This window comes from Caloenas nicobarica, chromosome 3 (genome assembly GCF_036013445.1).
Source record: "Caloenas nicobarica isolate bCalNic1 chromosome 3, bCalNic1.hap1, whole genome shotgun sequence".
Lineage (NCBI taxonomy): Eukaryota > Metazoa > Chordata > Aves > Columbiformes > Columbidae > Caloenas > Caloenas nicobarica.
In genome coordinates this window covers 115,227,077-115,243,673 of record NC_088247.1, presented here as the reverse complement: position 1 = coordinate 115,243,673, position 16,597 = coordinate 115,227,077, and the positions used below count along the sequence as shown (strand labels likewise).

The following is a 16,597-nucleotide window of genomic DNA, read 5'->3' as shown; positions in this document are numbered from 1 at the left end:
TTCCTAATGTGAAGTTGCAACAGTATGCACAGCTTATATCCACAGTAGTCATCTATCACTTGAAAGAAGGCTTTAATTAACAGAACCCTAATTTTAATGAGGTACTGAGCCATGATCTTGTAAATTCTGTGGCACAGAGAATCACTTAGTTCAGGTTCACTTGCAGCAATCCTCAGCAGCACGGTGCTTTTTATGACATTGTTTAACAGATTTTGATGTTAATCTAGAAGCCCTTTTTGGAGTAACTGTGTTCTTTGCCTTGTAAGCATATTTTGAATTAATTGTGTTGTATTTTTCAAGCAATGATACTGTTGCTTGCCTTCTGAACAAAAACTTCTGGTACGTGTGAACTATTGACCCTGTGCCCACCCAGGGACTCCAAGGGGACTGTTGTGGTTTAACCCCGGCTGGTAACTCAGCACCACACGGCTGCTCACTCACTCCCCTCTAGTGGGATGAGGGACAGAATCAGAAGGGTAAAAGTGAGAAAACTCGTGGGCTGAGATAAGGACAGTTTAATAAGTGAAGCAAAAGCCGCACACACAAGCAAAGCAGAACAAGGGATTAATTCACCGCTTCCCGTGGGCAGGCAGGTATTCAGCCGTCTCCAGGAACGCCGGGCTCCATCACGCGTAGTGGTGACTTGGGAAGGCAAACGCCATCACTACCAACGTCCCCACCTTTCTGACTTCTTCCCCAGCTTTATGTACTGAGCATGACATAGTATGGTGTGGAATGTCCCTTTGGTCAGCTGTCCTGGCCACGTCCCCTCCCAGCTGCTTGTGCACCTGGCACAGCTTGAGAAACTCAAAAGTCCTTGACGACTTACCCTCATGTTTTAGTTGTTGTTATTCTCAACATTCTCCTTCTAGATCCAAGACACAGCTCTGTATCAGCTACTAGGAAGACAATTAACTCGATCCCAGCCAAACCCAGGACAGGAGTTCATCACTCTCAAATCTATTCCAAAAGCAGCTTTGCTGCCTCGCCTGGGCCAGTCGAATTCCGCTATTTTCACAGAAACCGCTTGTGTTTAAAAGTTGCATCAAAGAAAACAGGTTCTGTCGCTTCCCCAGCTTCTTCCACTTGCAACCACAGGACCGAGTGCTGGGCGGTGAGAAAGGGCAGTTCTCAGCGGTGCGTTTAATACCCTGGCTGAGATCCTCCAGCTTAACCATGCTGCACTTGGCATTAGCCCAGAAGGTGGGAAGTGAGGCGGGAGGGTTTGGTGCCAGATTTCTCCGTCCTTGTGTCTGAGCCAGCCGGTCTCCAGCCCTCAGCTGATCGCAAGCGACAGCAGCACCTTGAGCTGCTTAACCTGTGACGGGCTCTCGCGCTCCCAAGGGGCGATTGCGGCAGCGCTGGAGATGCTGGGGACAGAAAGACGCATCCGGGAGAGCCCTTGCCCTGAAAATGCTGGTGGCTCTGCAGGGGGTGTAAATGTTCCCATTGCCGAGGGATGTCCTGGGGCAGCAACCCTGGTGCCTTCCCACTGCTTCCCAGAGCCCTCACAGAGCTCAATTTAAGAGTGAATCCCTATATAACTTTTTTTTTTAATGTTATTTTGATGAGGCTATTAGAAAGACAGGGCTCCCCTCCAGAACCAAGAACCAGAAATGTCTGAAATAGCTACGTGACGACGGGAAAAAAAATAACATTCTGACGGATTTTAAGCACTAAATATCCAATTGCTTATCCGTAGCAAATTAGGAAATTCAGAAGGCTTAAGGCATGGGACCATTTTTTCAGGTGATAATCACACAGTAATCTAAATTGTTTATTATTTGATTGTGAATAATCCAAATGCTTCTAGTATTTACTGTTTGTTAACTCTTTTGGACCTCTAGTATTTTTTAAAAGGAAATATTATGTTTTTAACAAATTGATATATTATTTAATATCCTACTGCCTTACCATTCATTTCTTTGAGCAGATAATACTATTATATTCATCTCCACATTGCCAGGATTCACACTTGAAGTATGGATTTTTGTTTGCATTTTTTTGAAAAGTGCATTTCATAGCATTTGAGTTCAGTATAATTGTTAAACTTCCTCACGGATCTCTATTTCATATTATCCAAGGATCTGCATTTCCAGAACTTGTTAACTGGTGCTTCGGTTCAAATTATTAGTAAATTGTTCTGTACTAAGATCAGCAAAATATAAGAAGTAATTTTATTTGAAACGAAGTAATCTTCCTATTCAGGGGTTTTTAAAAGAAGAATTTAATCAGCATTCAAGTTACTATTCAGACTCTGTTTATTTTAAGTGATTATGGATTTTCATTGTCTTATTGTACTAATCATATTGCAATGATAATGTAGAATTAGGCCTCCTGGTATCTGTGGCTCGTACCACAAATAAATGTAGTTCTACCTGACTTGTTCATCAGCTGGTAATTGAAAATATCAGCAATGCTTGCCATTTTAGTCTTGTCTCCAATAGTGTTGTTTGTGATTTGGTTTTTCTTTTGCTTTGTGTTTTCTTTTTTCCCCTTTTTTTTTTTTCTTTTGTGTGTGGGTTTTTTGGTTTTGTTCAGGGTTTGTCGTTGTTGGTTTTGGGTATTTTTGTTTTGGTTGTTGTTTTCAATTTAGCAAACGTGAACACGCGCTTATTTTAGCAATCCCATTTCAAGGGATGTTACTAGGAACTTCTTGTTTGGAAGCATCAGTGTGATGTTCTTGGTCCTGAACCACTGTTGAACACTTTTCACAATCTGTTGTCCTGCAAAGTAATAAATGGCCCAAATTTTCTACACACTAATTAAAATTCCATTTCTCATGAATTCCTTAATCGAGAGCAAGTCATTATGTGCTTTGTTGATTCTTAAGTGCAAAGATAATTGCAATGGGCAGCATGAAAGTGGTTTGATTATTGCCTGTCGACTCTTGTGAATTCTAATAGGTCTAATTGCATAGCATCAATTCATCATCTCAGCATCACTTCTTTTTATTATTAGCTCTCTGAATTGTAATGTGCTCATAAAGAAGTGTAGTAGTATATCAGGGCTGACATGGTACCTGGCCTATTGTAATTTTCCTTCCTTACCTAATGTTACTATTGAAATTAAAAGTCCCCCTTTGCAGAAACTAGTTTAAAAATTTGTCTTTATGAAGAAAAGAATATAGTCTTCCTCTGAACTTGCATTTGTAATTTCTCTGCTAAAAGATAGTCCTGTTTTTCACTTTTCCAAGTTGTTCCTGTAAATCCTGAGTCGACGTTGGCTGCAAAACATCTATCAAAAGCTTTATGACAGGGCTCTTTGTGATTGCTGAACATTATTTAGACAATTAAGACTCTGCAATGAAGTTCCTAACAAAAGCTTTATTGGTTGAGAAGCGGGAGAAATGGAGCACTCGGCTGTATTAGCGTTTTATTCTGGGGGAAATAAGGAGAGGGGTTGGTTTTGTTGGGTGTCCTTTTTTTTTGCTTTTGCTTTCCCCCCACCCCTAAAGCAAGTGTATCAGTTCAGAAAATGTTATCTTGAAGCAGCTGAAGATAGCTATACACGAAACCACAATCTTGTAACTAAAGGTTACAAGATTTTGAATTAATAACTTGAAATAGATTTTACTGCAAACATGCAGAAAAATCCCAGCTTCCCTGAAAAATGAAGTTTCTACTAAGCCCAAGTATTGCAAATATTTAAATTATAAAATATAAGCAGCGCTAACATGGACTAAATTACTTTTTGTTCTAAAAAGTTTCCTTTTGAGTTTTCATGCCAGCGGAAAGATGCCTTTGCGCTTATGCTAAAGCTTTGCCATGTTCTAAAATTTGGTGAGCACAGTGAAATCATCATCCCAGACTCCTGTGCTGGGTTGACTTTGTGCAGTTAGAAACCTTTCTTTTTCATAGCTAGCATGGTCATTATTTGGATTTAGTTTGAGAATGAGAAGATAACACCCTGGGACAGAGTTAATGTTTTTAATTGTTGTTGTCTGGGAGCCAAGGATGGTTCTGAGCTCTCTGCCCACAGGTGTGAGCCAGCTGGGTAGGGGGCAGAGATGGGTCAGGGCTTGACTGACATCCAGACTGATCAGTAAGAATATTCCAGCCCGTTAGCGTCATGTTTCATATTTAAGGAGAGCTGGCATCTTCTGGCTGGAGGATATTAGCAGTGCAATAAGCCTCTGTAAGTTGCTAATGGTTTGCTTTGCAACAGACTTTATCTTGACAGAAAAAAAAAAAGTTCCTCTGCTTGTTGTTTCAGTATGCTTGCTGCTGCTGCAAATTCAACTGTTTACAGCTTCCACTGATGCAAAACATTCTCAAGATGTTTGTCAAAGCTTGTTTTTCACTTGAATCCACGCGAGCATTACACATTATACAAAATACCATACCACATTTTTTGTTAAATAATCCTCACTGGATGCATTTTGTTTCTCTGTGTAGCATTTGCATCTTGCCAGCACTGCTGTGCATATTTGCTGGAGACTCGGAGCTCCTCTGCACCTCAGTGGTGCTCATCCCTCTCATAGGATCACAGAACAGTTTGGGTTGGAAGGGACCTTCAAAGCCCCCCCAGTGCCACCCCTGCCACGAGCAGGGACATCTGCACCAGCTCAGGTTGCTCAGAGCCCCGTCCAGCCTGGCCTGGGATGTCTCCAGGGATGGGGCAGCCACCACCTCTCTGGGCAACCTGGGCCAGTGTTTCACCACCCTCACTGTCAAAAATTTCTCCCTCATGTCCGGTCTCAATGTCCCCTTCTTTAATTTAAAACCATTACCCCTTGTTTTATAGTAACAGGCCTGTTGTTGGTGAACTGAGCTGTGACGGCAGCTGGTGGCTTCGGGAGCACAGTGGGCCAGTAGCCTGGCTGAGCTGGTCCCAGCCTGTAAGAGGGTGCATGTGCCTTAATGCAAAATCCATTATCTGCTGAGTCAAACATTGTGACACAAACGCAATCCAGACAGCAAGCGGAATAAAGATGGGTGGTGGCGTCTTGCTGCCCCATGTGTGCAGGTACAGATTGAAGCGCAAATTGTAAACTTGACCTCAAGTTTAAAGAACCCGAAAACTGAGCGAGACACAGCTGGGAAGTCATGGGCTGGTGTCCTTCTTGTGTTGGGCACAGGCTCCAGCTGGCTGAGCTGCACAGAACGGAGCGGGGCAGGTGGGGCAAGCCCACCTGGGCCAAGGATCTGCTCTCAGTCTCGGTTTGAGCCTTACGCTTACTTAGTTCTGCTAAAATAGTTACTGCTTTTATTAATAATACAAGTTGCCCTGTTTGCTCATTTTGTTTGAAGTATTTGGTGAAATAATAGTTGTTTATTAATCAAGCCTGCAGGTAGCAGGGTTGAGGCACTGAAGTTCTTCTCTGAATCTGTTATTTTTTTTTTTTTTCATTGGTCCACATCTACAGTCTAGCCTGGTCTGCGTAGATACGTGTCTTTCCATTTTCCCTCACCCTCTCACGTTCAGGCTTGCTCATGCCCCCATCATCTGCTGGGTTCGCTTTTAAGATGGGTTGCAGAGCAGTGAATTCCAAGTGCTAATGTGTGTCTTGTTGCCAGCTCATGGAACTATCTTTCAAACTAGAGAGCGTATCTGGGGAAGACACTGGGAGGAAACGGTCAAAGGAATTTATGACGGATGCTCGGTATGTTCTGCATTCCCACAAGTTGGTATCTGGAATGTGTTGATATCAGGAGGGCGCTTTAGCGTGGTTTCAGCCACCTAAAATTAAGATTAAATGGATGATGGAAAGCTAGATTCCTCTTCTAGGCATGAAGTCTCATGTTACGCTTCAAAGAGCCGCCTAGTTATTTCACTTATCGCGCTTCTATGAAGCAATTAAAGTGGCATTGCCAACCATAAATCTAGTCAGCTTTTAAAAACAACTTGAACTTACTTTTGGCTGCCACATGTGTCCCTGTTTCCATTGACTGTTTTTGTTGTGTAAGTTTGGGAGAGAAGTGGTGATAGTTAATTTTTTGATTTTTTGTTTTTCTTTGCATTGTTTTGTGATGGACTCAGAGGCACAGCAGGGGAAACCATCTCTAAAGGAACTGACTGTGGACAAAGGTCTGCAAAATGCAACTTCCTAAAAGTACGAAAGAGGAATACTGAAAGTGAATTGGAGGGATTAGCTATATTTTTCTTGTTATAATAAAAGTAGTACTAAAAGTGAGGGTTTTTTTTTTCTCAGTGATGGCACTTAAAAGATAAAGTGATGCTTCACGTGTTTCCCTTAGCTCTGTCTTTTTAAAATGAGAACGCATATTTTAAGAAATATGTCGTGGTTTAAGTCTTTTTTTTTTTTTTTTTTTTTTGTTCCTAACTTTCTTCTTCCTCTGCGTCTGCTCTGAGAGATGATAAATGGTACCAACAGGCTACACGAGGCTCTTCTCTCTGTATTCCAGAAGCAGAGTGTTTGTGGCAAGGGAAATAAACTTCCCTACCATGGTCGCCTAAGTTTTAAGTATTCAAACTTTGAAGTTAATCAGACTGATTGAGCTACTGCTGGTTTCTCTAGGAGATGTGTGGAGAGCCTGTAATTTTATCACCTTTTTTTTTTCTTAAAGAAGATGCACAAAATTCTTCGCAAAGCCTGTATTTTCTAGCGTGAAGGTTATGTGGATTAGAGAAGCGTCACACAAAAAATGTGCTCCAGTTTCAGTGGTGAAAGAAGCTTTTTTTTATTCTCATGAAATATGTAGAAAAAGTCAACAAAAAAATGAGCACGGTAACTTCTTTTTATCGTGCCACCATCAAGGAATAGATGTACCACAGTGAAGCTATGAATATAATAAAATTTTCCTTAAAACTGTAAGTCGTGCTTTATTGCGGCTTTAAGAAGCCCATAAAACTTCTTATTAAGGAAAGAATTCTTTCAGTCTGATTTTTAAAAGCCTTTTTATCTGAAGTGATCAGATTTTTAAAATCCGTATCTCTTTACTAGGCAGATAAGATGGTGTTGGCATTTTCCTCTCCTCGCACCTGACATTATTCTGCTGTGAATGTGTGACTGACGGTTCTTTAGTTTGGTCTTCTGAAAACTTCTTGCTGTAATCACTCGTCCTTTCAAACGAAGTGTAGTACATTTTTATGCTGATACTCTTAAACCTCATGTGAAGGACAAATATTTTGAATGACTCAATAATTTGATAAAGAGAAAGAAAGCTTTGAAGTGTTGGCACAGTGACTCTGTTTCTTGGCACTCGCCATGTGAATGATCCGGGGATCTGCTCATATTAGGAGGTTTTTTGTTAGTCCTTTTATTGTAGTTTTCTTGGGATGCCTTTGTTTCAGCATCCCTGCAAAGATCTGAAATGAATAATAAAAGGTGCTTTAATAAGAAGTGTTAGTAATGTTATCAAAACAGAATTTGCACAGGAAAAATCTATAAAATAGGAAATAAAGGGCTTTTCCTATAACTTCTTGTTGAATTATTAGAGCACTCCGTAACACTGTTTGGCACTCAGAGGAAAGTGGCAGAATTTAGGTTCTGAGTAAATCTTTACTGTATAAAATTAGTCTGGTATTAAGCTTTGTAGTGAGGCTCAGTGGGACTTCTGTGTGTGTGGTGTGGGTTTTTTCTCCTTCTTTTCTTTCCTCTCTTCCACCTTCCCCCAGCCCCTCTCCCCCCCTGACATATCTATACTTTAACTGAGTGGTACAGCAGCAGAGGTGACTAAATCAGCTTTAATGGAACTGGGTTGGACCCTGAAAACAGCCCAAGTGCAACAAGGATTAATCCAGTTCCAAAACTGGAACTGAGGCTAAGTTAACCCCCAACATATTTGAAGCATTTTTGCATATTTTATGCCTTGATTTGTGTTGTACGATTTTTTTAGAGTGATATTTGCAAGCTTCTCTGCTGAATCAGGAATCAAGTCTGGTTAAATATACCTTGAATTTGCGTGGCTAGTGTTATATCCTTCACCATGCTGTGTATCTTGGTTTGAAATTCTTGTGGAATGGCAGACTGAAACTCTTACTGAGTGTCTTAAGAATAAGCACTTTGAATTTAAGGGCAAACAAGTTTATTTTTGAGTGCTGAAAAGCCGACTGACTGAATGACGAGACGAATTAAAGACAAACTCGTTCCCAAACATCCTTTTACTGCTCAATAAAGAGAGAATCTTTGCGGCTCATGCTTTCCTACATGTAGCAAACATAAACCAAAAGACAGATTAAGGCGTCTTTGTCTATAGCCTTGTCCACTTGCAAAGAATAATAGTTGGAGAGCGGTGGAGAGCATTGTGTGGGTCAAGGGGGTCACTTGGTCTGTGTTTCCCCAGCCACTCAATGAGGAGGGTGCTTGGCCAAGCTCTGTCGCTGTTACAGCAAAATGAGGTTTGCTGTCGTGTGATGAGGATAAAATCTGCTCGGGGCAGCATAATTTCATTTTATCTGTTCTGTTTTCCTAGGTACGTTAAGGTCTTGATTTGGGTAGATGATTTGTAGAGGAGAACAAGGATGACACTGGAGCACTTCTGCTGCAAATGCTTCAAGTCCAGGTTGAAGAAGGAAACAAATAGCGAATCGTGGATGTCACAATTTCACGTTATGTCGTGTTCATTTCACGTTCACCCATATCATATCACATTATGAATATCCCAAATGGAGCTGTTGCCTTTTAGTTTAACACATAGGCAATTATTTCCATCGAAGTTGTGGGGCCGTCTGTCTAGTCACTGCTTTGACATCTGTCATCGTCGCACTAAATTGCTTTTGTAAAACCTATTACTTTGGGATATAGCATAGCGTCTCTTAATTGCACCACTTGCTGCTTCTGCCTGAACAGAGCCGACTTTTGTTTCAGACGTTATCGGCGAGGCCCTGACGGCAGAACGGTGCTGGGAGGGAAGCCGCCCTGGGATTACGTGAGCAGACTCGGGCCTTGTATTTTATGACGGGCACAAGTGCCAAAAAGGCTTGGGGGGGGTTGACTTGCGTGACTGAATTCTCTGGCCGGCTGTCGAGGCGAGTGGTGTCACCATTGCGAACAAGCTCGCTGTGTTTTTTAGCTTCCCGCGGATGCCGGGCGGTCGCTCGCTGCTAAATGCCGCCTATTGAGCGCGGGTTGCGAAGGATCCCTCGGGCTCTGCAAATCCTTCGCCTCTCCCTTCGGGAATATTGTCTTCTGAATGGCTCTGCTGTCTCGTACTTAAAATACACACCTAACCCACAAAGAGCGATGCTGCTTAATTATTTACAATAAACATACTATTTACCTTTTCTTGGGAAGACAATGCTATTTAGGTAAAAAATGGCTGAAATATTTTACATGAATGATTTCTGTCATAGCTTTTGTGACTCACGAAACGTTTTTCTGGTTCACCCAAATCAACTCTTTAATTACTGAGGACAGCTATAAAAGATACAAACTTCAGATTGAGCAGTGCTTAGTGCTTCAAGCCTAAAAACCTGAGACTCTCTCTTTAATTGCTGATAAATGCAATATATATCTACACAAAGGAAAAAAATATCGAGGAGCTGTGTCATATGTAGTCAAGTTTTGCATTGTGTGATCTCTAAAAGATGTCATCTTGCATTTAAAATATTCAACTGAGCTACTCTAGTTTTGGAGACACATGTTAGTAAATAACTTTAATTAGGCTGTGGTCCTGGGGGATTCATTTAAGCTGAACTTAAATTAACAGTTGTTTGTTACACACTGAAAATGCACATTTTATGTGCAAGTGCATGTAATTAGAGAGAGAAAATGAACAAGACGAGCAAATTTGTATACCAAAGCGTTAGGCTATGTGTGTTCCTTAAGAACAGGGATATTCAGTATGTACGAATATCTGGAGGTAGTTCCATTTCCCATCAATTGAACCTCAGCTGCCCTTTTTAGCACCAACATGGTGGGTGTTCATTGTGTAAATCGATTGATAAGATTTACAAATTGAGCCCTAAATCCTCTGAGTTTTTGACAGTGGGTTGTTTTTTTTTTTTTTAATTTTAATTCAATTCACACAGTGCGGTAGCTTCCTTCTTAAAATTCCTTCGGTCCCTGCTGTGATTGACAGGGTACAGCTTCATTATGCAGTTCACTAGATGGGCCGATTATGGCTATGAATGCGTGAACGGGATGAATGAGAGAAAAGTGTAATTGATTCTATCTGTGGTCAGCCGGTTCATTAGCGGAGTGTGAACGTGCCGCGCTCACATCTGTAAGGGAAGAAAGGAGAGAAACCGATTTGTACTTTTTCGGTTGTTTGGAAAAACTCATTGTGTTAGTATCTTTGCCATCTTGTGTCACTTTAATGAAGAATGAGAGAAGAGTAAATTACATCAAAAGTAAATTACATCGGTCTTCCAGGTTGGTTTTTGAGGCACAGTCACTTCATCCTTGTTTTGCCTTGGCCCGCACTGCTCTGCCCTTTATCTGTATGAGCGTGGATAAAAACTGGTGTGACGAACAGAATGTTAAGGTGTAGCGACTGACTTCTTTAATGAAGAAAACCAGAGGAAAGAAGCCTTGTTGGTCTTCTTACATGTAGAGCGGATGTGTGTTCATTTTTGGCTGGCCGATCAGAAGTTTGATGGGAGAGTCGCTGTGCTTTTGAAGTGTTGATTAAATGAGCAAATTACATTTATTTTCACTGGTGGTGAAGTAGTGACAGGGATTTTTTAAAAAATGTTTAAGCGCCTGTTGCACCCCCAGATTAGTTTGTGGCTTACACAAGATTCGGTGGTCTGGTTCCATCGTAGTGTTTCGGGGGAAAAGGAGACGACGGGGAACAGAAACAAGCAGAGCTTGCGCACACACAAATGGGCGTGTGATTGCTGTGCGCCTGCTTGGGCCGCCAGAATTTCGAAGCAAATGCCTGAAAGTGAAATGACCGAAAAGAGAGGACTAGATCCTGTAAGCTCTCCGTGGATCAAGCACGCGTTGCAAGGCAAATCTTTGAAAAGCCAGTTTGAAAACAAAACGTTTCAGCCCCCGAAGAGCTCCAAACCACAGTTGTACAGCGCAGATCTGTGCTGATGCTTTTATTCAACCGCTTCTGCCCCCTCTTTGGAAGCATTTCTGTAGGAAAAAAATACCTCCTTCCCTTATAAATGTCACTTTAAAACTAAGCAGCTTGGTCAGCATTAAAAGCAGTTTGATCCATTGCTGTGGCCCAGCTCGTGGCTGAGGATCTCCCTTCCTCCGGCGCTCTCGGCCTTGCTGCGCTATTAGAGCTGAAAGCAACCAGCTCCGTGCTGGGTACACAGGGAAAGTGATTTACGAACACACGGATCGCAGCTTTCTTTTTAATGAAGTTTCTTATCAATGTGCTTGGCTGGAAGACTGACCGTAGTAAATCAGAGGCTTCAAGGCAGTGCTGGCAGCTTCATTGACATAAAAATTAAAATACTACAAATGGTGAGTGCGGTATTCTCCGAGAGCTGGCTGTTTCTAGTTTTTCTCTGTTTACGTGAGAGGACACTTTGGGGAAATGTTCGTATCCCTTCCTTCTGTTTGACCTCATTAAGAAAAGCTCAGACAGCAAAGGGGTGCAGGAGCTCCAAGAAGGAACAGGTGCTGTTTGGTAGCAGGGATCTCTACCAGGCTTTTCCAGCCAAACAAAATCTTTTGGGGAGTTCCTCTGCATTTTGCCCAGTTTAAAAATCTTCAGGTGATGAGACCGCTTCTGTTTCACACCATTGTGCTTCTGCATACGTGCAGCGTATCTTCAGCCTGTCATCACGTTCATCCCCATGACTGGTGCTCCCATCTTGGTTGCCCTCTGCAGTCAGGTTGCCTTCTCCTGCGGTGAAACTCATCCCTGCGATGATCCTTTGCCATCGTTGAAGCCCGACCTGGAAGTCGTGTTTGCTTCAGGAAGGCTTCTCTAGGCTGGATGCTCCCTCTGGCCCTGGCTATACTGGTATGAAAAGTGGTCAACTAGGGTTTGCACGTCCCATATTTGTCCTCGCCCGGCGGTGCCGGAGGTTTGCATTTGGTGATGCAGTTGTAGCAGGTAGCCAGGGTAGCAGGGCAGTTCTGCCCCTTTATGTTCTCAGACAAATGCCTGTAGACCTCTGTGCTCCATCACACCCACCATCATCCATCCTCCAGCTCCATAGCGTAGAAATTTCCCCCCTCACCCAGCTGCGCAGAGCCGGAGAATGTGAATAAGAATAAGAATGTGAATAAGGAAACCTTATTGTGATGGACAAGCTGCAAGATTGACACAGTCTTCGTAGATAATATTAAAAATAAATGGCTCTGCTTCAGCCTGTGAAGTCTCATCCTCGTATATTAACTGTATGGGCTGAAGGGCGAAAAGCTGTTTTATTTTCTGGTCTGTTTGCTTTATGCCTGTATAATCTTAAAGGGTTTTACCTGCTTACAAACCTTAACATATTGTGGAATAGCTCGAGCAGAGTAATGTACAGTTTAGACAATGTATGGATACACTGATTTTACTGACAATGTACTACAATGAAATTATTACTTCCCTGTTTGTCTGCTGACCATGGAACTGGTACTTCGTTAATGCTGCTCTGCTAGTAAAATCTTACTCTATCATGTGTTTCACAAGAAGAATGTGCCTAAGTATTTTTGCAATTCTTGCAAACGATACTCTGTCAACAATTACAGAAGTTTTGGTGTTTTGTAAACCAATTCATAACCATCTCAAGTGTCTTGTCTAAAGATCCAGCTATGATGAGTTTGTAAAAATTAAAACGTGAAATCTAATAATCGCATTGAAGGTTACCTATCTATGTGAAGTGTCTGGTGCTGTGGTAGAGGGTTGGTGATGAAGCACCATGAAAATGCTAAATCAGGAAGTTCTGGGAAAAAAAAAGATGAAAAGAAAAACATATCCCATTAATTGAGCTGAGAATTTTTTAAATTAGTGTTTAATAATGGAAGACTAAAGGAATGGAGTTAAACATTTAATGAGTGAAATGCATCTAGAAATTATACCAAGGGGAGTTTTGTACAGAAAGACTCAAGCAAGAATTTGGTACTTGGGCTGTTCCCCAAAACACCTTCTTGCTAAGTAATTAATCAATAATTTAAGCTATTAGGCTTCCACTTTTAAACAGCTGCACCTTGACATGCAAGTTAACTCAGCCTTAGCAGAAAGAGGGAAATCTTTTATGATTCTTTCTTTTATTCATCATTTACACTTTCCTTTAAAGTTGATTTTATGGTCATAGCTTTATTTGGTTTTTGTCTGCTGGGATTTGCGAATTTGAAATGCGTCACAGTACCTTTGATATATTAGTGTGTGTAAATGTAAAATGACCTTGATTGAAGTCCGATTCACTGATATATTCCTTCCCCTTTGCTCAGTAACAAAAACAAACAAGAATTTTTTAAAAAGCCAAGAGAAGCTTTTTCTTTCTCTGAAGTTGCCAAGTGCCAACATTTCGGAACAGAAACCTTCCTTGCAAAGCTTCAACCTGAAGGAAACTGCTGTGGTCATGGGCTGAAATTACGGTCGTTCCTAACGGCAGCGCTCACACAACCTTCTCTCCGCAAGCAGAAGCAAATTTTAAACTAGCCATGGTGTTTCTTTTTTTCTAGGCCTTAATAGTTCTCCGTTTATTATAGTAGCTAAAAAGCGTATTAAAAAAACCCGAAAAATTTTAAAAGGCAAACAAAAAAAAAAGGACAAAGACTCACCTACTTGATGGTTCCGGGTTTGCTGAAGTTGCCGTCTGGCAGCTGTGACGTTCAACAGAAATTACCCGATGTGCCCATCTTGCTCCCACAGCTGGGCAAAAGTACTGGGGTCAAAATGGAAATAAAGAGTAGTTAACCTTTTATTTACTTCTCAGTAGGGTGGTTTTCTGGAGCGGTTGGGAAGTTTGGCTCTTGTGGGCTTGAGTTTCCCATCGCAGCCAATTCCTCTGTGTTTCTGGGCACTGGGATTGTCCGACATGAATTGATTTTGCTGAATATTGATACTTGCTGACGAATGTAAAGAAAAAGTTTTGGAAATGTTCAAAACATGCCCTAGAACGTAAGTCACCTTTTAAGTAGTAGAGACCAAGACTGGACAGATGATGTCAAGATTAAAAATGTATGGTTTTTGGTTTTGGGGGTTTTTTTTAAGTGTTTGACCGTTTTAACTTGCACTTTGGTATAGGTTGGAGGGAGATAATCAAAAACAGCTTGGAAAAAGAATAATGGTGTGAGTTCTGTAGTGTTTGCAAATAAATTAAAATATTCTGGATTGTAATAACAGCAGATGTTGCTTGGAAACCAGTCTCATATGGGACAGAAACACAACCTGGCCAATAGAACCAGCAGTACCAGAATTGAAAGCGTCGGCCTAATCCTTCTTTTGTGGCAAAGTTGCAAAAAATAGTACCTCTGTTTATTGCTGCTGCTGTATATTATGTGGGGATGATAAGGGGGGGAAAAAAAAAAGGTGTCTGACATTGTAACTCTTTCTAGTGTGTTCACACATGCTGTGGAAAATGATGTTTGAAAAGTAAATGTGCTTCCTTCTAGTCAAGTGGGGGGTGTGGAAAAATCCTAACACCTTTTAGTTTGTAGATTTATTTTCAAGGTTGTTTTGGTTGGGTGTTGTGGGGTGGTGTTTAGTGATTTCGTTGTTGTTGTTTGTTTCTTTGTTTTCGTTTTTACTCATTTTTCTTATAGCACTTTGGAGACTTTGCAGCATCTGATTTGGATGAGTCCAGAGGCGTCACACCTAAGATATTTCCCGACTGTACTTTCTCTTTTTCTTCATTAAGTTCCTTCAAACAGAATATTTTATTGCATGGTGTCTCCATCTGGTCTGATGCGAGAGGAAAGCACATTCTTTGGATAACTAACACATCCGTAGGTCACAACTTTTCTCTTACTAAAATGGCTGCTGAGAAAAGACTTAAAGTATGAGACAGAAATGGTGACCTGGGTATCACCATCAAAGGTCTGAGGTTTCATGTAGTGAACTTTCCCAGTGAGAGGACCTTCAAGGGGTGAAAACAACTGGGGGTTTCAAACACTTGTGAAATATTTACACTTGTACAGCCCTGAAGACTTAGGACACATATAACAAGCATTAAGTCAATTTTCCCCATCTATTCCTTCAGTCCAAATACTTAAAAATTTAGACTTTACTGCTTTTCATTTTTATTTAATGATCAATGTTGCATCTTTTTACATAGTTTCCAGTCATAATAATTTTCTTACAGTATTATTCCTACCTTCGTCTCTAGGTATTATACAGAACGAACTGACTTGCAATAAATCAATAAATAGGCCACATTAAGAGAGCTAGAGTATACATTTTTTCTATTTTTTTTTTTATTTCTTGCAGATGTGATCCATACCGTTGGGCCGATCGCAAGAGGCCATCTCACCGACGATCATAAAGAAAACTTGGCAAATTGCTATAAATCCTCTCTGAAACTGGCAAAAGAAAACAACATCAGATCGATTGTAAGTACTCTGTGAGAACGCGTTGGTTTTTTTTTTTTTCTAATTTGGATCTTTGTTTTCTTGCTGTAGAATAATAATAAATATAATGATAGGCTTCCAGAAGGATTTCTTGCTGTAGATAATGTGAAAAAGCAAGAAATTAAATATCATTTGACAAAAACAGTTGTTAGAGAAAGGGATATGGTTATTTTGGGAGAAAAGGAAAGCTGGCCTGGTAGTAGGTTTAAAAACAGCTGAACCAATAAGAAAGAGAGGGAGGTGTTCTCTTGGTTAGTTCCCTAAATGTAGAACCAAGAAAGAGGGTGTCACCTGAGGAGGACTTCAGACCTTATGGGTCAGTTCGGCTGGTTGTGTGATAACACGTATTCAGCAACTTAGAAAATATGTTTAATGCACGTTTAGTGTAAAAAAAATGTTAATTGAACCAACGGTGTTATACGGCGGTGAAACACTCGGTAAGGAAAAGCGATGAACATCAAAAATCAGAAGTGGAAGACAAAGGTTTTTGAGGAGGGGGTAGGACAGGTCTAGGGCTTTGAGGCTGAGTTAGATGTACCTTTCAGAGCCAAAACTGATGAATATTAGTTATGTCTGTCTTTTTGGAGTAACCTGTGCTCTCTTCACGCTTTTTCTGCTGATGAAGTTGTCTCCGTCCTTCTCAAACATGGTGTCCAGTGAGCCCCATCTTTGGTATCATCCAGCCCCGAAAGAGAGGTGGCACCCAATTGAGTTATTACTTGATTTCTTTTTTTTTTCTTTTAATGCTAGGCACATGAGTCAGAACTGAAAGCAACCTTGGGGTGGGGGGCATGTTTTGAACTTCTCTGTGGGATTGTTTGAACGCACAAGGATGTTTCTGTCCTGCTGTGATTCTCATTGGAGCCAGTGAGATCTCTGTGCTGTTGCCCAGAGACTGAAGGCAGGAATGAGGATGAGTGCAGGAGCAATTCCACGCTGCTTCTGGGGTATGCAGGTTAGTGAGAATAATGTTTCTAACCTGGAGCAGGGAGAGGGGGAAGAGAAGAAAGAAATAATAATGAAATGGTGTAAAAAAGAATCTTGAAATAATAAAGGAAAAGGTGACAGTAGACAGTCAATGCTGGTAATGCCTGCGTCTGTAGAGATCCTGTAATTTTAGAATATTCTAGGTGGTAGCTTGGTCTTAACATGGAGTAATAAAGAATGGTCGTACTCGTGGGTTTAATGAAAACTAGCCTGGCATTTTAGTAATAGAAGATGACC

General features: G+C 41.1%; 1 protein-coding gene across 5 annotated transcripts in view; it reads left to right on the top strand.

Annotated features, from left to right (window-relative positions):
* Positions 1 to 16,597, top strand: part of MACROD2 (mono-ADP ribosylhydrolase 2) — an 857,870-nt gene that overhangs the window by 482,074 nt on the left and 359,199 nt on the right. For all 5 annotated transcript variants that reach the window (XM_065632892.1, XM_065632891.1, XM_065632889.1 and 2 more), the window contains exon 6: positions 15,234 to 15,355. In XM_065632892.1, the coding sequence (XP_065488964.1) occupies positions 15,234 to 15,355 (122 nt within the window). The remainder of the gene's footprint in view (positions 1 to 15,233; positions 15,356 to 16,597) is intronic.